The following is a 21,613-nucleotide window of genomic DNA, read 5'->3' on the forward strand; positions in this document are numbered from 1 at the left end:
TTTGATGGGGTCTTTGTCTGGTTTTGGGATCAAGGTAATGCTGGCCTCATAAAATGAGTTTGGAAGTTTTCCTTCCATTTCTATTTTTTGGAACAGTTTCAGAAGAATAGGTATTAATTCTTCTTGAAATGTTTGGTAGAATTCCCCTGGGAAGCCATCTGGCCCTGGGCTTTTGTTTTTTGGGAGATTTTTGATGACTCGTACTAGTTTGTATCTTATCTTTCTCCTTTGGATCCTTTCTTCACGGTTTATTGGAATCCAAGGATATGTGCATAGAAAATACATGGCTTTGTTTGGATGGTCCCTTTCTTGACCGTCACGTTATAAACACTGTTTCTTTTCTTTTTCTTTTTTTTTTTAAGATTTATTTATTTATTTGAGGGAGAAAGAGCTGGGGGGAGGGGCAGACAGAGAGAGAGGATCTCAAGCAGATTCCCTGCTGAGCCCGGAGCCTGAGATCACGACCTGAGCTGAAATCTAGACTCGGCCGCTTAACCGACTGCACCATGCAGGTGGCCCTAAACACTGTTTCTAATATAAGCTTGACTGACCTGGCCCCCAGGTCATTCCCTTTCTCGTAGCGCACATGAACCGATTATCGGATTTTCTCCCCCACTTTTATGGAGATTAGTTGGCAAGACATTGTGCACGTCTAATGGCAGAGGTGCTTGCACAAAATTTCAGAAGGCTCGTGGGCATGTTCTCAACACGGTGGTTGTTTTGTTTTCCTGTACTGAGTATTCCATAGAAACGGAATCCATGTCCTCTGTGCGCTTGGGAGTGTGGCTTCTGTCCCTGAGCATCGTGTCCTCACAGTCCATCCAGGAGGCAGCAGGTATCAGAGCTCTGTTCCTTTTCAAGGCTGAGTCCTATTCCATCCACGGATGGACCCCGGGTTGTGTATCCATTCATCCACTGATGGGCACGTGGGCTGTTCACACCTCCCTGGCTACCGTGAATAACGGCACTCTGAGCCTCCCCGCACGTGTATGTGTGTGGACACCTGCTTCCGTGTCTCCTGGATGGAAGGACACCGAGGAGTGGGATCGCCGAGCCATGTGCTTTCTCCGCTGCTTTTCGAAAGTGCCCGCAGCATTTTCCGTGCCCACCAGTCACCCAGAATGGTCCCAATTTCCCTCCCTGCTTGTCAGCCTTTCCTTGGTGATGTTCTTATTCCCCCCGAAATAAGACCCATGCTAGCGGACCTGAAGCAGTGTCTGCCTGTGGCTTTGGTTTGCGTTTCCCTTTTGAGGACGATGCTGAGCATCATTTTGGGTGCTTGCTTTACAGACTGCCATTCTCATTTCCTAGTGGGGAATGTGAACATATTATTTAATGGCAGGGGGTGGAAGGCACATGAGACCCTCCTGCGTCCACGAGGAATTTAAGGCGGCTCGCACAGGTCTGTCTGCCTAGGGCAGGAAACATGGAGCATCCATCAGCATCCGAACAGAGTTGGTGTTGGTGCCCATGCTCTGGGTTCGCACCACACCTGCCCCTGGCGTCCACCTTGTGTCTTGACGGCGGACGGAAGCAGGTGTGTGCAGCCCTCAGCATTTGAGAAAAGGACCAGGGCGTGCAATTAACAGCAGCTCCAGTGGGAGCCCTAAAACACACGGGCATTTCCAACACAATGGGACAGGAGCCAAGACGGCAAAGACTTCTTTGTTTTTAAATCTGTGTTTTGAAAAGCGGACTGTATCCTATGGCACGAACTCATTAGACTTTTTGCAGATCGCTGTAATTCCCATGCAGTTGCGAGAAAGAATATGGAGAAATCTCGTGTACTCTTTCCCTGATTTTCCCGCAGGGATAACGTCTTGCAAATCTATATAGTATGTGATCCCAACGCACGTGTCAGCAGGGAGGCAATGCATTGCTCTTTTATCCACATTTCTTGTTTTCATGGGGAGCCACCTGTGTGTTGGTGGGGTTGGCAGTCTGGAATCTCTTTGCACGTGGAGGGTAAGTGAATCCCCCATCATGGTCAAAACACAGGGTGCGTTTGCCGCCACTGGATTCCCAAATGCTCCCTTCCTATAGCTTTGCTACCTCCTTCCTACCTCCATCCGTCCTTCACCCACGGCCAACCACTCATCCATTCTGCATTTGTACAATGTGATCATTTCAAGAATGTCACATAAACAGAGTCACACACAATGCAACCCTTTTAAAATTGCTTCCCCGCCCCCCAAACTCAGCATAATTCTCTGGAGGGTCCTCCCAGTTGTCGCTAGAACAATAAGGCTTTCTTTTGCAAGAACACCTGTGAAGACTGTTGCATAAAACGGCATTCACACGGAAAATCTTTGTATTTTTTTAAATTTTTTTTAAATTTCAATTTTTTTGGATCTTTGTCTTATCAACAAGGTGGGCATTGCATCTTTTGTGTTCGAGCATCTTTGCATACCCGTGGGAGTGTGTCCGTGGCATCCATTCTCAGCACCGGAGGTGCCGGGTCAAAGAGAATACGCACGCATGCCCACTTTACATGGCCTTCAGCAGCCCGTCTGCTGAAAAGACACAGTCTTGGGGCCAAATGAATCGTTTTGGTGCAAGCATGCACTTTTTTTTTTCCAGGGGCCAAGCAATCCTGGGGGGGTAGGGGCGGACCCAGCTGTTGTGATGGTTGAGCACGAGTCGCCTGCCTTACTTCCATCGTGTTTCGTTAAAGGACAGTGTTTCAGCAGAGTGTTTTACACGTGAATGTTTTAATTCACTGTCCAAGAGTCCCGTGTTCATTTTCTTTGTCTCTTCTGGGGGGAGGAGGAGAGTAGATGGTCATATTCTTTCACAAGACCCCTTTATGGGAAAAGAATGCACCCTTTCTTCTACGCCCCACACTCTGTCATTTGCCTTTTGATATTACCTGACGCACGTTCGGCTCTTTAGAACGAGACCTTTTCTTTATGTGCTCCGCGTTATCCGACGTCTCCCTGCACGAATTTCTGCGTGGTCCTTAGAAAAGACATGGTCGTGGAGAGATCATCCACTGCAAACCAGCCACCAGCACGTTCCCTTCTGTGTTGATGATCGGATTTTTAAATATTTGAGACATTTAAATATTTACACAATATTTTAAACAGTTCAAGTGTCTGAGTATTTAAATTATTTAAACAATATTATAAATCTTTCAAGTATCAAAATAGGTAAATTATTTAAAAAATATATTAAGTAGTTCAAGTATTTGAATCTGTAAATTATTTAAACAATATTTTAAATCTTTCAAATATTTGAGAACTTAAATTATTTAAATAAAATTATTTAAATAAGTAATAAATACATAATAAATAAAAATAATTCAAATATTCAAAATGTAATAATACATAATAATAAATAAAAATCATTCAAATAATTTAAATCTTTCAAAAATTTGAATATTTAATTATTTGAATATTTGAATCTGTAAATGATTTAAACAGTATTTTAATATTTCAAGGATTTGAATCTGTAAATTACTTAAACAATATTTTAAAATCTCTCAAATATTTGAAAATTTAAATTATTCAAATAGAATTATTTAAGTAAATAATAAATACGTAAGTAATGGAATAAAAATAATTCAAATATTTAAATAATTTTAAATCTTTCAAATGTTTGGATATTTAAGTTATCTGAATATTTGAATCTGTAAATGATTTAAACAATATTTAAATATTCCAAGTGTCTGAATATGTAAATTATTTAAATAATGTTTTTAAATATTTCAAATCTTTTTTGGGGCTGTGTCTTGTTTCCTGTGCTGTGGTCAGTGAGCTGAGGATGCAGGGAGCTGTCATGTTACTGCTTCCCTACATGTTGGCCCTCGCCGAGGCATGAGGTCAACCCTCCACATCTGAGTTCTTAAAAAAGAAAAATGACCCACGAGGGCTCTAAACATAGTCCGGGCTCAGGATGGGAGCTCCTTCTCAGGACAGCCTGCAAACATCTTGCCTTTGCCAAGCAGTCTTGGGAGGTGCTTGTTGCTTTTCTTGCTATTTGAGTTGTGGGCTTGCCCCGCAAACACGTTGGAGGTGCACCGTTGGACCGTGAGGCTGCCGAGCTGGGTGGTTTGGGGACGAAAGCAACAGGCATTGAGTGTTGTCCCCGGGCAGCCTCGCCGTGCGTTCGGGGCAGCTGCTGTCCCAGTACAGGCTGGTGTGGTGCAGATTGGGTTACAGCTGCACCTCCCCACAGCTCCCTCTGGTCCCCGTCAGACGTGAGCTGGCCTGTGGGACCTGCCAGTGGTGGACGCTGCCCTGCAGGACAGATGGTGGCATGCAAGGTGATGGACAGCAATCCCATGCATCTGTTTGCAACCGGGTTTTGGGGGGAAGCGTAGAAGGCATCTGGGCTGGAACTGACTAGCATCTGGGAGATAAAGGAGTGGGGAGAGTGGCCAGCTCACCTGTGCTCCTAGGGAGCCCCGCTAGCCAGGCTAGGGTGTCCTTGCACGGCTGTGAGCATGAATGTGCACCAATTTCTAGTGTTTGGATTGTGCCCCCCCCAAAAAAAAGATATGTTGAAGTCTTAGCCCCTGGTACCAGTGAAGGGGATCTTATTTGGAAATAGGGTCTCTGCAGATGGTCAAGTTAAGATGAGGTCAGTAGGGTGGGCCTTAATCCCATAGGACTGGGGTCCTTAGAAGAAGAGGGGATGAGGACACAGACATGCACAGAAGGGCGACCATGTAAGGAGACAGGGAGAACACAGGGTCTACACACCAAGGAGAGAGTCCTCAGGGGGGAGCCAGCACTGGCCTATCTATCTATCCATCCATCCATCCATCTACCTACCTATCCATTCATCCACCCATCCATCCATCATCCAGCCATCCATCTATCCATCCATATACCCATCTATCCATCCTTCTATCCATCATCCATCAGTCCATCATCCACCCATCTTATTGATCATCTCTCTTTATATATATATATATATATATATATATATATATAAACATATATATATGACATATCTATCACCTCTATATATAGGTATATATACATCCCCCCCACATATGTATATTTTTTTAATTTTTTTTTTCAAGATTATTTATTTATTTATTTATTTGAGAGAGAGAATGAGATAGAGAGAGCATGAGAGGGGGGAGGGGAGAGGGAGAAGCAGACTCCCTGCCGAGCAGGGAGCCCGACGCGGGACTCGATCCCGGGACTCCAGGATCATGACCTGAGCCGAAGGCAGTCGCTTAACCAACTGAGCCACCCAGGCGCCCTATTTTTTTAATTTTAATCATTTTAAGGAATTGGCTCATACAACTATGGAGACTTGTTAAACCCACAATCTGCAGGGTGGACCAGCATGCTGGAAACCCAGGGCAGATTTACAGTTTGAGTCTGAAGGGTATCTGCTGGGGAATGGACTCTTGCTCAGGGGGTATCAGTCTTTGCGCTATGAACGCCATCAACTGATAAGACGAGGCCCACCCACACCAGGGAGGAAAATCTGCTTTACTCACAGACTGCCGATTTCAGTGTTAATCACATCCAAATAAATAAATAAATAAATAAATAAATAAATAAATAAAAAAAAAGACCCAGCTTCACAGAAACACCCAGAATGATGTTCGAGTGCGTTTCTGGGCACCGTGGCCCAGCTAATTAGACACATAAAATCAACAATTCCGGAAGATGTGACATTAACACCTGTGATATGGTTGTTCCGGGCTCGGCGGGAGGGAAAGGCAGCTGCAAGGTGGGGGACTGGGGACTTGACAGTGTGACGCCTGGACCCTCTTGGGCAGGTGGCGGGGGGCGGGGTGGTGGTGTTGGCGTCTTGCTTTGGAAGTCAGCTCTCTGGGAGAGACTGGGATTGGCCCACAGCCACTGTCCTCACCAGACATCAGGACGTGTAGGCTAACCCTTGGCATGGGTGGATTCCAGAGAATTGAGTCCCTTGACCTTGACTCCAGTGCCTTTCTCTGGGCAGTCTCTGCACCCACTTTGCACCAGCTGTACCTTCTCCTTTCCTCCTTGGGTTTTGGCCGCCATGGCTTGTTCAACCTTCTGTGTGCTTGGGAAACTCCAGGACGCCGATGGAGCAGGTGTAGACCCCAGTGTTCATGCGGGATCCAGGATGGAGCAGCCTCTCTTCCTCCCTGTGATGCCCTTGCCTGATGCAGACTGGGAGCCCGCATCTGAGACGCGTGTAATGTGTGCATTTCAGTGCACGTGTGTATAAACGTATAGGATTCAGCATCTCTAAACCTCAGCAGCTATGTGCAGGGTGAGCGATCAAGACCAGGCTTCCGAGGGCAGTTTGGTTTCATGTCTGCGTCCACCATTTTCCTAATGGTGCGGCCAGTGGTGTTACTGGGTGTCCGTGGGGCTCTGCAGGGCTTTGGGCTTGTATAAGAAAAAAATCCTATGTGGGGACTGGTGGGGATTCTTCTTGAGCTGGTCCTGGAGGAATTGGGATGCGCATTGCAGAACAAGAAGTTCACTGCATTTATCGGGAAAGCATGGTGTGCACGGTGATGGTGGACACGTTTGGGCTTACAGGAGGTGGACGTAGCAGGTCAGCAGGGAAGGGGTCTCCCTGGCATGCAGGGATGAGCCCCGACACCTTGGGGGGGGCCCACAGCAGGTAGCTCTGGCCCCGCCCACCACCTGTGTGCCTCCATCTCTCCTGCCCATCGGGCCAAGCGGCCCTCAGTCTTGTTTCCAAACGCTTCCTCAGCATTCCCTCCTCCTGCACCCGCCTTGTGTCCTCCCCTCCCCTTTGCACGATGCTTGCAGGTCCTTCCCCACCTCACACAGCTCACATCCCCACCCCCCTCCTCTGGAAGCAAGCTGAGTCTCCCCAGGACCCCTGTGTGCCTGCATGCAGACCGTCCTCACCTCCTGCCTCCTCTCTGGGAGGAGGAATTTTAAAGTCCCTGCGGAGATGTTCTCAGTGCCCTCCCCACCACCCTCCTCGTTTTGGGGCAGTCCCTGCATCTGGGAGGGGCTTATGCCCTCTGTCCGTCCACAAGGGGCGGACCCGTCTCTGACCTGCCCCATGCCTTCGTGTTCTTGGTAATCCTCCATGCACATGAGTGCACACCGTAGTTCAAGAATGCCCTCCAGTGCCGTATCTTAAATTGACAACGAATAACCTTCATGCCTTCACAAAACAATGGCAGACACACTTCTCTTCCTTTGTAAGAAAACCCGACAGGCGCACGCGGGATGTTTCAGGAGAAAAGAGAAGAAAGCGTGCTCGTTTTCAGGACTCGGAAAGCGCCGGGAAGCGTTGGCGGTGCGTCTCCAACAGGAGCTCCCATTCTGCATTCTGCTCCTGACCTGGGGTTTTGCAAGCCCTGCGCTGAGCTCCATGGAGGGGACATGGGGTGGGACCCAGCGTGGACGTGCTGCATGGGCCCTCAGGGTCAGTGGTGCCATCTGGGGAGGCCAGCGTCCGAGTCCAGCTTGGATGGCTTGGCAACCATGTATGCACCGAGCCCAGAGCTTGTACGGGTGAGAGCTGTTTCATCCAGAATCAGATAGCTGCCATGTTCCCACTCTCGCCGGTGAGGGTCCAGCATGGAGGGTTCCCATCACGGGTGAGCATTTCCATTGGATGGGATGCCCGTGTTGGAGCCCTGTGATATAAAACAGCGTGGGTTTTAGGCCAATATGAGGCCAGTGTTGGGGGGAGGCACTGGGTCAGCTGCTCAGAACCATCTCTGATATTGTTTCCCTTTTCTCTTTGGCTGCTAGGAAGCTCAGAGCTGAATTTGCGCTCGGAGCTCCATGGTAGGGGTCTTATGATTAGCAGAGCTGCAGACGATTTTTAATCTTCCCAGCTGGTTCAAATCTAACTCAGGGACTGAGTTGTAGGATTTCTTTGATTGCCCCCACCCCTTATTCATGTGCACTGTATAACCAACTTTTATACATTGTACTTTGGCGTGTTCAACATTTAACCTGAAAATTTTTTAAATTTTAAATCATTTCTATTTGGGTTAATCCTGGAAAGCTTAACGGCCAGGGAATGTGTGTGTTTAAAGTTTTAAGTTGGGAAAATACAAGTGTTCTTTTTCTAAAGGACAAGTGATATGCAGTAGGAGAAGGCTTAGTAATGTCTTGCAAAATTAAATTTTCCGTTGTAAGTTTTTATGTCCAGAAACAACACTCATGACCTCGAGCAGTCGGTGCCATTTATCACACTTTTGGTGATTTCTGTGTCTCGTAAATCACAATTGTTTGTGAAGTGTAGATTCATCCGTGTATTTATGGATCAGCATGGAAACAGCTGTGCGGGTTTTCCCTGTAAACCAGTCCCCTCCTGTCTTTACCAACCAGGACATATATTTCCAGGGTACGGCCAATAATTACTGGCTTTGGAGCACCCCGTTCTTGCCACTGCCTGTCTTTGGTGTGAGTTGGTTCCACGGGGCGCATCTTTCCATTTTGAGAACCATCTCCTGCATGCCGAGTCCTGATAGGGGGTGTTCTGGTTCCAATCCCACGTCTTCCTGTTGTTACTTTGGGGCCATTTAATAGAATGAGCTGACGCAAGGTTAGGCTTCTTCATCTGAGTCATGTGCACAGTCATTTTGGTTTCCAATTTTGGTGGATGGAATCATGTTCCCCAAAGATGTTGGTGTCCTAAGCCCTGGAAACTCTATGTCATATCCTCACGAGGCTAAAAGGGAATAACAATTAAAGACGGAAATTAAGATTGCCAATCAGATGACCTTGAGATGGGGATTTGTGACCTCCAGAACTGTAGGATAATACGTTTGTGTTTGGGTGGCGCTGGTTCTCAATAGATATCCAGCCAGGTTGGGGAGAGGGGACAGACTCGTTCCATATGCCCGTTATTGGACAGTTGACTGTGTTTGGGATGATTGTATCATAGATGATAGGACTGACTGGCAGGCTGAGCAGGTGGTTGGAGTCCTGGCTAGCTCAGCCTTGTGCTCCTTCCGCCATGGCCTACAGATGCCCCCTTGGAGAGGCGTTGTAATCCTATTAGAAATCCATACCCTCGATTATGACCTGGAGCTCCTGCTTCTCACCTGTGGTCCAAGTGCTCTGTGGGCTCTTCCACTCAACGTCCTGAAACACACATGATGAGCTACGTAGAGATAAAATCTTTTTAGAGGGCGCCTGGGTGGCTCAGTTGGTTAAGCAACTGCCTTCGGCTCAGGTCATGATCCTGGAGTCCCGGGATCGAGTCCCATATCGGGCTCCTTGCTCAGCAGGGGGTCTGCTTCTCCCTCTGATCCTCCCCCCTCTCATGCTCTCTCTGTCTCATTCTCTCTCTCAAATAAATAAATAAAATCTTTAAAGAAAAAAAAAAAAACAAAAAAAAATCTTTTTAGATTTCCAGGGTCAACTCACTTATGGCACTTGGGACTCAGAATTACGGTATCAGCTGGGAGATAACTTCAGGGACCCCTGAGTTGGCTGAACCGCGCTTGGCGGGAAGCCGATCAGACTTGCTTGATGCATCATGGCATTGGGAGAAAACAATCTGAGGATCTGTGCCATCCTCGATCCGGGTGAATGGAAGGTTCTGGTGACACTGGACACAGACACGTTGGGTAGGAAACCACCTTCGGGGTATGGAGCAAGCAACCACGGGCCTTGAAAGACATTTCGTTGGACTTGTTCTGTCAACCCAGAAACGTGGTGCTGGACTGGAGTAGGGTCTCCGTTCTGCACCTCCTGTCTCTGATCCGTGCGAGTACCTTTCATACTTAGTACCTAAGGCCAAGGAGCATTCTTTGTGAAGAAGACAATGCTGTCCTCGGGAGAGCATTCTGGAAGATCACCTGCTGCTCTTAGCACTGGAGCTACTTCAGGGTTCCTGTGCCCATTTCTCACTTATAAGCTAAGGGGTTGACCCGGGTCCAGGGGTCACTGCAGTTTCTTGGTCCCCCCAACCCCCGTTCTGGGGCAGGGGGTGTAGATGGTGCTCTGTCATCATGCCCGTTCCTCCCATACATCTGTTTCTCAATGTGTCCTGAGCATTAGCCAAGGGATCTGTCTTAGCCCATTTGGGGCACCATAGTAAAAACACCATGGACTGGGGTCTTCACCAGCAGACACTTACTTCCCACCATTGTGGTGGCTGGATGTCCACGATTAAGGTGCTGGCAGATTGGATTTGTAGATGGTGTTCTTCTGGCTGAGTCCTTGCACGGTGGAAGGGGCCAGGGGCCTCCTTGGGTCTCCTTTATAAGGACACTGATTACATCATGGAGGCTCTGCCCTCATGACCTGATCACCTCCCAAAGACCCCCACCTCTACCCTCATCACCTAGTCACCTTCCAAAGACCCCCACCTCCACCCTCCTCACCTGATCACTTTCCAAAGACCCCCACCTCCACCCTCATGACCTGGTCACCTCCCAAACACCCCCCACCTCCACCCTCATCACCTGATCACCTTCCAAAGACCCCACCTCCACCCTCATGACCTGATTACCTCCTAAACACCCCCACCTCCACCCTCATCACCTGATCACCTCCCAAAGACCCCCACCTCTACCCTCATCACCTAGTCACCTCCCAAAGACCCCCACCTCCACCCTCATCACCTGATCACTTTCCAAAGACCCCCACCTCCATCCTCATCACCTGATCACCTCCCAAAGACCCCCACCTCCACCCTCACAACCTGGTCACGTCCCAAACACCCCCTACCTCCACCCTCATGACCTGATCACCTCCCAAAGAACCCCCACCTCCACCCTCCAAATCCAGTCCCTTGGAGGGTTGGCCTTCGACATATGAATTTTAGGGGAGGAGACACCCACATTTACATCGTGGCACATTTCCTTTGCTGTTTCAGGGTAGGGAGTGGCCTTCCATCTCTGCTTGATCCAGCAATGGATGGGTTAGCTCATTAATTTAGTCAGTGAACATTCATGGAACACCAGCCTGGCACCTGCCACTGGGCCAGGTAGTGAGGAACAGGGAATCTGAGACAAGGTGTGTGTGCCCGGGCAACACTGGCTGAGGGGGGAGGAGGCCAGCCAAAGTGTGCAGGTGCAAAGGGTTGTTCTTCCCACGTAGGGCACACAAAAGCTGTCTAGATGGGACCATGAGCACAGATGACCACCCCTGGGCCCATATGTCTGAGACTAAGTCTTGACTGGGAATGGCCTCCATGTTGCATGGGGATTCTTCCCAACAGTGGAGAGGCCTCCTCCATGGGTGTGGATACCACATTTAGAAGCGCACACAAGCACTTAGTGCTTGCATGATGTCCCACAGAACCATGAGCTCTTTCAGAGCATTATTCCCTAATACCATCATGGTTTATCGTAGGGGTCATGAACGTACCAGTCGGGAGCACCACCGTGAGCTTGAGAACCCCGAAATGATCACCTTTCCAATGTGATGGATGTCTTCCCGGCCCATCGTGACTGCAGGTGGAATTTCTCACCTGCGCTTGGGCCACTCAGGACTGCTCCCTCTGTGACTGTGGACACCAGGGACATGGCTGCAGTGAGAAACGTGGGGTCCACTGTGGATTTCCAGGGCACGTTCCTGGAAGTGATTTTGCTTCATCAATGGATGAATGTATTTCAGGTTGCACTAGATATTGCCCGAGGATCCCTACCCACGTTGGGATTTTCCCCTCTCGCATTCCTACCAATGGCATACACAAGCACCTGCTCACCAGCACTGTGTCAGAGAAGTGTGGTGTCACAGTGCTTGGGCTTGTCAAGTCCGATGGTGTCTCAGTGAGTTTTTGTGAACATCTCTCTTTTTGGGTAAAAACTCACACACCTTTGTAAGGACCATGTTGTATGTTTTCATATACACAATTATGTTCACCCATTTTCTTCATAGGGTTTTGTTTTTCTTGATTTGTAAGAACTCTTTACATATTAGGAAAATAGCCCTTTGCATGTGATCACGGTTGCAAATTTTTTTTTCTAATTTATCATTTACTTCTAACTTTGCTTTGGGCGTGGGTTTTTTTTTTTTCCATGCAAAATTATTTTAGTAGGGAAATTTGTCTACTTATTCTTCTCAACTTTGACTTATAATTAGAAAGCTGTTTCATACTCTGAGGTTAAAGATAGATGGATACATGCTTTTTTCCCCTAATATGTTCATTGTGTAACTTCTACCCCTTGGTTAATTTTGATGTGTACTATATGAGGTATTGGTCTAATTTTGCCTTTTTTCCAAATGTCTATTTATGTGTCCCAACACCGTTTTTAAAAAGTTCATCTTTGGGGTGCTTAGGTGGCTCAGTCGGTTAAGCGTCTGACTCTTGGTTTTGGCTCAGGTCATGATCTCAGGGTCTTGAGATCTCAGGGTCTGACTCTTGACACGCATTGGGCTCTGTGCTCAGCATGGAGTCTGCCTGAGATTTTCTCTTCCTCTCCCTCTGCTTCTCCAATGCAAACCAGGCAATTCACAGCCCTCTGCCCACCACGTCCATGACCACATTGTTGGCCACTGTCCACCCTACCCATGCAAATCACCGCAGGGCCAGGGACACACACATAGGGACAGTCCTTGTGACCCAGAATCTACTGAAATTATTCACACCAGCCCATGCTGAAGTTGCTGAACCTGCTTCCCTGACCCATTTCTTTCCACAATAAAGACTCCTGTCCACATTTCTGTGTCCCTCTGCCTCCTGACCCACCCTGCTGCTTCCCCGTGTGGCCCCGTGGTGCGTCGTGGCACGGCATGCCCCCTCGTCTTGGGAACTGTGTGCAACAAACTAGCTTTGCAACAATAGGCACTCATCACCTGGTCTGTTGTCCTTCTCCATACCTGAGTAATAGTAAAACCTACATCCTGTCCCATGTTGCCTGGGAGCATTGACCCTGGACTCTCATCTGCGCTCGTAAACGCTACTCCCATGCTTGCTCCCGACCTTTCTGCCAGTCATTTTGCTGATACTCCAGTCGGTTCCTGCCAAGCCCTTGGCTGGGGATGAGCAAGCGTTTATCAGGTGTCTTTGACCAGGCTGGAATGACTCAGGGCTAATCCACCCTATTACATTCCTGTCTCTGGAGCCTGCAGGAATCCACGAGGAATCCAACCACAGATGCCGAACCACGACACCCAGGGCCCATGGGGCGTTCTCCTGTGGCTGAATTCTTCCATACGTGGACTCCACTTCTAAAACTCACTTTGATTTGTTTTTTCTTTTTCTTCTTCTGCAGTTTTGGCCCCACAACCTGGCCGTGTTGCTATAGTGACTGGAGGCACGGATGGAATCGGCTACTCCACAGCGAAGCATCTGGCGAGACTCGGCATGCATGTGATCATAGGTGATGATTGTATTGTTGGCTAATGGAAGATACCCAGTTGTTCGGTTATATAGAAACAGTGATTTGCTTATAGGTAAAACAGATCTGGGAAACACCTAAGGATGTCCTTATAAGGACTCCGGTCCTAGTGCAATGAGGACCCACCTCACTGACCTCATTTTACCTAACCACCTCTTTAAAGACTCCCTCTCCAAATAAGGTCACATTCTGAGCACTTATGGGGTCTGGGCTTCAACCTATGAATTTGGGGAAGACAGAACATAGCCCAGTGTAGACTCTGAACAGGTTTTCAAAGACTGGCTTCCTCTGCAACTGCATCCCATAGACACTACATTGTCCATTCTTCTTTTTGAGACTCTCTCTCTGTTCCTTATCCTGGTGTAACTCCTCTTGGAAAATGAAGGGATTTTCTTTGCCTGGGGAAGGGAACAGAGTTCAAATGAACCCATTGTACTTTTGTTAATTTTCCCAGTGAATTGGAGGTAGAATTTTTAATCCGCTGCGAAAAATAATATGGTGCACATCACCTTTGGAAAAGAAAAAAAAAAAAACACTTCATGCTAATTATGTCCCCCATTGACATCATTCGCATTTAATTAATACCTTTTATGGTGTCGTGTTTTTACAGAAATCATATTATACGTCTGGTTTTAGCTGTTAAGGATTGCTTTCACTTAAGACTTTCTATGTAACATTACCCATGGTCCTTTACTTATTCATTAATGATTTATTTCTTCCTTTCTCCCATTTTTTTCCTCCAACTTTTCTCTGCCATTATTTTTTAAAGGATAATTTTGGGTCAGAAGTAATAGTTGGGGCTGGGTACTTAAATATGAATGTGTTCCACTTCTTCCTGGCTCTTGACAAGCTTGGTCCTTGGACCCCGTTGGTGTCTAGTGATGCCTAAATGCACAAACTAAATCTGTAGTATTATAAACCAAATGATATTGAGATGCAGATATAAAAATATGTAAGAACACAAACTTGCCATGTGATCGTAGACACGAAATCTTTATAGGACAAATAATGTGACTTACTGGCGGGTTCAGTAACTCCTACTGATTGGAAGCTGTGATGATCTTAAGCTTTATTTTGAGACAGCTTCAACACCTGAACTTGGGTCTGAAAATATCTCTGGTTTGTGTCGGTGGCCAAGTCATAGACCCTGCCCATACTTCTGTGTCTTGTCCACATTCCATTGGGGGTTGGCCACCGTGATGATGTTGATTGTTGGTATTAAAACTCACAGACCCCCTGAGTTCCATGGCGGAGGGGATCTCCGAGGGGGCTCTTAACCCAGATGGGGAACCCCCAGGTCTAGCCAGTGTGGCCTTTCTGTTGTCCTCAGAGAGGCATGGCTCACATGGGTATACTTACCTGTTCCTTCATTCCTATAATCAAATGAACTCATGCTCCTAACTTTGAGGGTTTTTTTCACTTTTGCAAAACATGACTCCACAATTTAAAATTTTTGTATTGCATGGCCCTTCCCATGTGTCACTCTTTTGAAAAAGTGCAGTTTTTTACAGTGATTCCTCCCTCATGGACCCATGTAGGCATCTTGCTCTCATGAGCAACCTGGTCTGTAGAATGGTGTATATTTGCCAGGCTTTAGGAGGGGACGATTACTTCTTGGTTGACCTCACTGTTGTTTTTCCTCACCAGTGTTTTTTTCTTCAGGGATGTGTCCAGGTCCTGTTGTCTGAATCGATGTGGAAATGATAGATCAGTTTTTGACAAGTCCTTGCAAGGACAGTCTTTACCAACATCCATATCTACCCCCCTAGATGAAGAGCAGTTGTTCACAGATGTGGGGGTCCTGCAGGACAGGGGACCCATCTGAGTGTACATTTCTGGAACTCCTCTTCAATTTTAGCATCCCTGTGATGTGTTTATCTCTCCCTGTGACCTGAGCACATCAGGGAGACAAGGCATGTGAGCAGAAGGATGTGGGTCCCTGGGAGACCCCTGCCCTGTCTTGGATTTCTGCCACCATCTGGGATGACTTGATAAAAATGATGTCAAGGGGGCGCCTGGGTGGGTCATTCGGTTAAGCATCTACCTTTGGCTCAGGTCATGATCCCGGGGTCCTGGGATCGAGCCCCAGTTGGGCTCCCTGCTCAGTGGGGAGTCTGCTTCTCCCTCTCCCTCTGGCCGGCCCCCCTGCTCTTGCTCTGTCTCTCTCAAATGAATAAATTTTTTAAAAATTAAAAAAACAAAGTGACGTCAAATTGTGAACAAAAGGAGCAGTAGGTCCCCTCTGAAGGCCTGCTGGTCCTGAGCTAGTGGCAGAAGGAAGCTGGTGGAGCAGGATGGGGAGGGACCCTCCAGTCTGAGAACAGATAGGGGCTAGTGTCCAGTACTGGTTATCTCTGCCCCTTGTGACTTCTCTAGTGCATCTGTCTTCTTCATCTTCTTAATTCTTTGTGAAACTAGGCAATATTGCAATGCAAAGAAAAAAAAAGTTCCATTTCTGTGCTTTTTGCCTCAGTGTGGTAGTTTAGGTCATGATGAAGTCTAGATGGCTTAGGTCATGATGGGGTCTAGTTGGGTTAGGTCATGATGAGGTCTATTTGGGTTAGGTGATGATGGGGTCTAGTTGGGTTAAGTGATGATGGGGTCTAGTTGGGTTAGGTGATGATGGGGTCTAGTTGGGTTAGGTGATGATGGGGTCTAGTTGGGTTAGGTGATGATGAGGTCTAGGTGATGAGGTCTAGTTGGGTGGGTGATGATGAGGTCTAGGTGATGAGGTCTAGATGGGTGGGGTCTAATTGGGTTAGGTAATGATGAGGTCTAGTTGGGTTAGGTGATGTTGAGGCCTAGTTGGGTAGGTGATGATGAGTTCTAGTTGGGTTAGGTGATGATGGGTCTAGTTGGGTTAGGTGATGATGGGGTCTAATTGGGTTAGGTGATGATGGGGTCTAATTGGGTAAGTGATGATGAGGTCTAGTTGGGTTAGGTGATGAGGAGGTCTCTGTGATGATGAGGTTTAGTTGGATAGGTCATGACAAAGTTTAGTTGGGTAGCTCACTAGGAAGTCAGATTGGGGTTAGGTCATGCTGAGGTCTACTTGAGTGAGGAGTATGTACTGCAGACACAGTGCAGTGAAAACATGTGAGCGAGCATGTGGTACTCATGCATGTGAGGACTAGAGCCCTGTCTCTCCTATTACCTCCTCATTTAGGTGATGTTTGTTGAGACCAGGAACAGTCCTGCCAGCACCAAAGTTCTCCTTCTCTTGAGTCAAAGAGAGTAAGCACCACCTGTGCTCCTCACCTCCTGCATCTTCTTTCCCACAGAGCTTTTGATGTCTGCTTGGGTCTCAGTTTGATCCTCTCAGTCAGTCTAATCAAATGTGAATGTTCCTTCCTCCCCGAGTCTTTCAGGGCATAATTGCACATATTCTGAGAGGGACAATGTTTCATTTTGTGTGACAGTTTGATACAAGGCCACTTAATGAAATATTATCATTGGACACTTTAATATAAATTTCATACTAAATAAAAACTAAGAGATGTGTATACAATTTCAAATTTCCCAATCCTGCATCCATTAATGTTTAAAGAGCAATCAGTTACTTGCTAAAGAATTGAAAAGGGAACCTGGATCCAACCCAAGCACATTAATATTGCTATAAATACATTAATTATTAAATTTCTCATCTCACAATATCTCAGTTCTTAAAGTTTCAAAATACTGTTTTGGTGGAGGATCTTTCTTTATAATTCTTCATGAACAGCCATCTAAGGTTGAGACTAGGGGCCAGTAAATTTTTTCTGGTGTGGACCAGATAATAAATATTTGCCTGGGTGTGTCTCTAAATGATCAGCTCTGCCTTGATAGCAGGAAAGCACCATTGCCAATATTTAAAGCTATGGGCATGGCTGTTGTTCCAATAATCTTTTTTTTTTTTTCTTTTTGCATCCGGGAGATCATCCAGTGTGGCCCCAGGTCCCTTGTTTGCTGACCCTGGATTGGGTTCAGCATCTTTAAACTTAGCCCCCCACAGAAAGCATGAGCAGAAGGCAGACCCACTCTGCTTGTGCCTACCTTCCATTCTGGTCCAGTGCTCTCTCTCATGGAATATTTGCTCAGTAAATGTAGGAAATCTCTAGTGATTGCATAGAGTCAAGGTTCCATATCCAGCTGATAAAGATGACCTTTGCCAAAAAATGTGCCTGTGTCCATACTTCTAATACAATGCCTTAGGGAGAGTAGCGAGCTGCCCATCAAGGGGAGCTGTTACCATGACCAGTTTCCCCTGCTGGTTTGATGACCTCCGCTTTCTCTGGCCATTGATATCTTTTTTTGGGAATATGGAGCATCTCTCCCACTTCATGTAAGATTCCACTGGGCCACCCACCCCTGATGCCAAGATGGTGAATGCCAGACACGTGGCCTGGCAGTGGATGGCTCTTGAATATTTTAAAATTGTATGGGGGGCGCCTGGGTGGCTCAGTTGGTTAAGCGACTGCCTTCGGCTCAGGTCATGATCCTGGAGTCCCTGGATCGAGTCCCGCATCGGGCTCCCTGCTCGGCAGGGGGTCTGCTTCTCCCTCTCCCACTCCCCGTTTGTGTTCCCTCTCTCGCTGTGTCTTTCTCTGTCAAATAAATAAATAAAATCTTTAAAAAAAATAAAATAAATAAAATAAAATTGTATGGGATTTCCGAAATAAGCTCATGCATGTACATGGCCCCAGCTTAAAGAAAGGTGAATTTTATTTTGTTGTCTTTGATGCCTAGAACATTTAGAGATGGAATATAACTTTCCTGGCATCCTGCCCGACTGTGCACCCTGTAACTCAGGAAGACTCTCTGAGCAAAAATCTAACAACCATGTAATATTCTCTTTCTTCAAGGGAGCTGAAGGTGTGAATATTTTCACAGCTGCGTTTTCTTGATGTCTGCAACTTTGAACTCCTTCAAGGTGGTGGCACGTTATATAATCTTTTAATTCACCCCCTAAAGATGTCTTTTGCCATATTTATCTTAGATACATCTCCAGCTGGAGCCAAAGACGTTTTCGATTTCACAACGTTCACTGCTTCTGCTGTCTGTGTTTCCTTAACTCTTTGTTGTAAACCCTTTTGCTTTTGGAAAGGGCGTTCCTTCAGGGTTTTTGTTGGGGGGGGGCACTTGTCAATGACACAGAGTAATGAGTGCAGGATACAGTCACAGGGGATCCATAGCAGGGCCCCTTGCGTGTTAGTCCAAATATAAAAATGAAACAAAATAGAGGAAAACAGCATGCAGAAATGCCTCCAGAACGGATTGCTTGGTAATATGTTTTCCTTGAGATCTCAAGAAGGTTGTACCCCAGAGAACACCTGGCCAGTGGGGGCTGGATGCAGGTGGGAGGGTGATGTGAGCCACCCTGCCCCTTGGAACCTGGTCCTGCCAGACCAGGTGTCTCTCCTGGTGTCCTTATGCCACCTGTCACTTCTCGGGGCTCTAGGAGCTTCATGCCCATGCCTGTGTTCCTCAGATGCCAGGTCTAATCCCCTTGTGTGGAAGTGCTCCCATGACTCACCCCTGCAGGGAGTTTCGGGGTTGGCTCACCCCACAAAGGAGCTGAACATCTGCCTGAGGTCCAGTTTATCGTGAGCACTGGTGTGTGGGAAGACAGTGTGTCCTGGGCTTCTCCCCCAAATAGCAGCCCCATTCGGCACACCTTAAAATTCGGACCGTGTGCTCAGGGACACAGTTGGAAAACGAGATGCCTTCCTCCAAACATCAGTGCATTGTCTTATAGTAAGACACTAAAGAAGCCTCATTCACTATCTTAACCCCAAATTGCATAGTCTGTATTTTAAGGGTGATGTCCCTCACACATGAAACACGCGTGGCCATTCTTCTAAGCTCATGTTTCCCTGGAGTCATACCTGTGGGATTTGTACGGAGTCATTGATAAGGGAATGGGAAATCCCAGGTACATAGCGGGAATGGCCCATGATCATTTTGTAGCTCCGACCACCAGTGGGGTGGGGGTAGGCGGGCATCCACTAAAGTTTCTTAGAAAGTTCTGTGTGTGCTCTGAGCTTCCCACCACCATTTTTATGCTTAGGCAATCCTTGGCTCTCCCCAACCCCCACCCCATGTTCTTTGTGCCACTAGATGCCTCACGCCCCAGTAATCATCAAAAGGGAAAGTCTCCTCACCGGTCCAAGTAAAGGCAAGGTTTCATCAATTGGTAGGTTGTGTTGGCAAGAACTTCTCTGGTGACCCCATTCCACACCAGGGCTCAATGACAAGCTGTAAAGAGCCCCCTCCGGGGTTGTGTTTTGTGTCTCAAGACAACATTTTCTCGCGCTCAATAATGTCTGGATGACCTTGCCACTGATTGTATCTTTTCTTTTCCTTGTAGCTGGAAATAACACCGGCAAAGCCCACAAAGTTGTGAGACAAATACAAGAAGAGACTTTGAATGACAAAGGTAGTGTTTGCGAGCCACGCGGCTCTTGTCCTTGGTCCGAGCTGATGTTGGCGGCTGAGCCACAGACTACGATGTGACATTGCGGGCGCGAGTGGTGGAGGTGGTACTTGGGGGTGGGGGATGTATCTCCTACTTGTGCGTTTCTTTTGGGGATTTCTGGTCTGCCCCCCGCGGAGAGTGGTGAACGGGAGCAAGCATGTCCCTGTGATAGCATTGGTCTGTGTAGGCATCTCCTGGGGGAGGTGTTTGAATGTGCCGGTTGATTTGCATGTCCTGTGACAACAGAACCTTGTTTCCATTACGTGTCCATCTCCAGGGCTGGGGGGCCCTCGGCGGCATGTCTTCATGCAGGAACCGTTAGATGCACCTGCCAGCAGGTGCATCTACTGGTTGGCGGTTCTGGACTACAGATAATTCCAACACAGATGTGTCTGGTGCCACCTTGCTCAGTAGCAAATCCTGTAGTGCTTGCTCTCTCTACTTGTCCGGCCTGAGCAGTGGACACCTGTTTGTAATATCTCTCCCAGTTGCAAGTGCTATTGAGTGCTTTCTGAGCACTCGTGGGCCTCATGTTTAAGAAAAGAAGATGTACATCAGTTATCTTGGACTGGATCCAACCAAGATGGCGCTTTGAGCATGTCCCAGATGCTGGGGCTTCTCCTGTCTGAATTTATCGTGATTGTTCTTCTTCTTCTCCTTTTTCTTCTTCTTTTTCTTCTTCTTCTTCTTCTTCCTCTTCTCCTCTTCCTCCTTTTCCTCCTTCTCCTTCACCACCTTCTCTTCCTCTTCCTCTTCTTCCTCCTCTTCCTCTTCTTCCTCCTCCTCTTTCTTCTCCTTCCTCCTTCTCCTCCTCCTTCCTCCTCCTCCTTCTTCTCCTCCTTCTCCTTCTTCCTGTCTTCCTCTTCTTCCTTCTTCTTCTTTTTAAGATTTTATTTGTTTATTTGAGAGAGAGAGAGAGAGAATAAGCAGGGGGAGGAGCAGAGGGAGAGGGAGAAGCAGACTCTACACTATCATGGAGCCTGACTTGAGGCTCGAACCCACAACCCTGAGATCATGACCTGAGCCAAAACCAAGAGTTGGTAGCTCAACCAACTGAGCCACCCAGGCTCCCCAATGGTGGTTCTTCTTAAAAAGTCAGAGACAGAAGGAAAGCCACGGATGGCAAGTCTAGTTAGCATCTGTCCTGTGGTGCCCTTATTCCCCACCTAGCTCGTGCAAGGCAGCTGTGAAACTTGCCATTTCCTACCCTGTGCACATGGCAGGGGGTATGTCCCAGCTGCCTCTGACCTTTTTGGCATGACTCCTTTGATCCTGGGACAGAACGTGGAGGGGAGCTTCCCCATAGCCCAGAGCCAGTCCGGCTCTTTGTGTAACACCAGGCATCTGTTGCAGATGGGAACTGATTCCTTCTGTCCCTGCCCTGCACAGAAATGATCATGACAGATGATCCTTGTCCCTGTCCCCGTTTACCGTGGTTCAAGGAGATGGCGTTCTCCAACACAGTTGTGTTCCAGCCCTGTAGCATCGCAGGGAACAGGTTACAAATGCAGATTCCCAGCCCTGTCAGGAGCCAGAGCCTTGTGACAACAGGGCCCAGGAATCTGCATTTCCCTCTGGTTGAAGCCTCATGGATGCACTAGCCCTTGATTTCCAGACCCAAAGAGGAGTTTCATGGGAAACCACCAAATCATGTGTTCTTTGTGCCTTTTGAAAAATTCTGGATAAATTTTTAAAAAAGGATAGTTTAAAGAATAGTTTGCCAAAACTTGCTTAGGTTACAACCCAAGGAGGGAGTAAAGGTTCGTTCATAAAGTTCAAGAGTTTCACGTGTTCTAACAAAGCTGTAAGCAAAAGCCCTGATTTGTCAGAGGAAAGAATGTTCTAGAAGCTTTTTCTAATGTTAGAAACGGCTAATGCTGGCTCCCGTGCTGTGTGTTGAGATT

The 21,613-nt window shown here is 47.4% G+C and overlaps 1 protein-coding gene across 6 annotated transcripts in view; it reads left to right on the top strand.

Annotated features, from left to right (window-relative positions):
* Positions 1-21,613, top strand: part of LOC115944477 (polyprenol dehydrogenase) — a 238,927-nt gene that overhangs the window by 15,924 nt on the left and 201,390 nt on the right. For all 6 annotated transcript variants that reach the window (XR_014141435.1, XR_014141434.1, XM_081809255.1 and 3 more), the window contains exons 2-3: positions 13,130-13,237; positions 19,602-19,670. Coding sequence is in view for 4 of the 6 variants with exons in the window: in XM_081809255.1 (XP_081665381.1) it covers positions 13,130-13,237; positions 19,602-19,670 (177 nt within the window). In the remaining 2 variants the exon portion in view is untranslated. The remainder of the gene's footprint in view (positions 1-13,129; positions 13,238-19,601; positions 19,671-21,613) is intronic.

This window comes from Leptonychotes weddellii, chromosome X, assembly GCF_054177405.1.
Source record: "Leptonychotes weddellii isolate Sample4059 chromosome X, ASM5417740v2, whole genome shotgun sequence".
Classification (NCBI taxonomy): domain Eukaryota; kingdom Metazoa; phylum Chordata; class Mammalia; order Carnivora; family Phocidae; genus Leptonychotes; species Leptonychotes weddellii.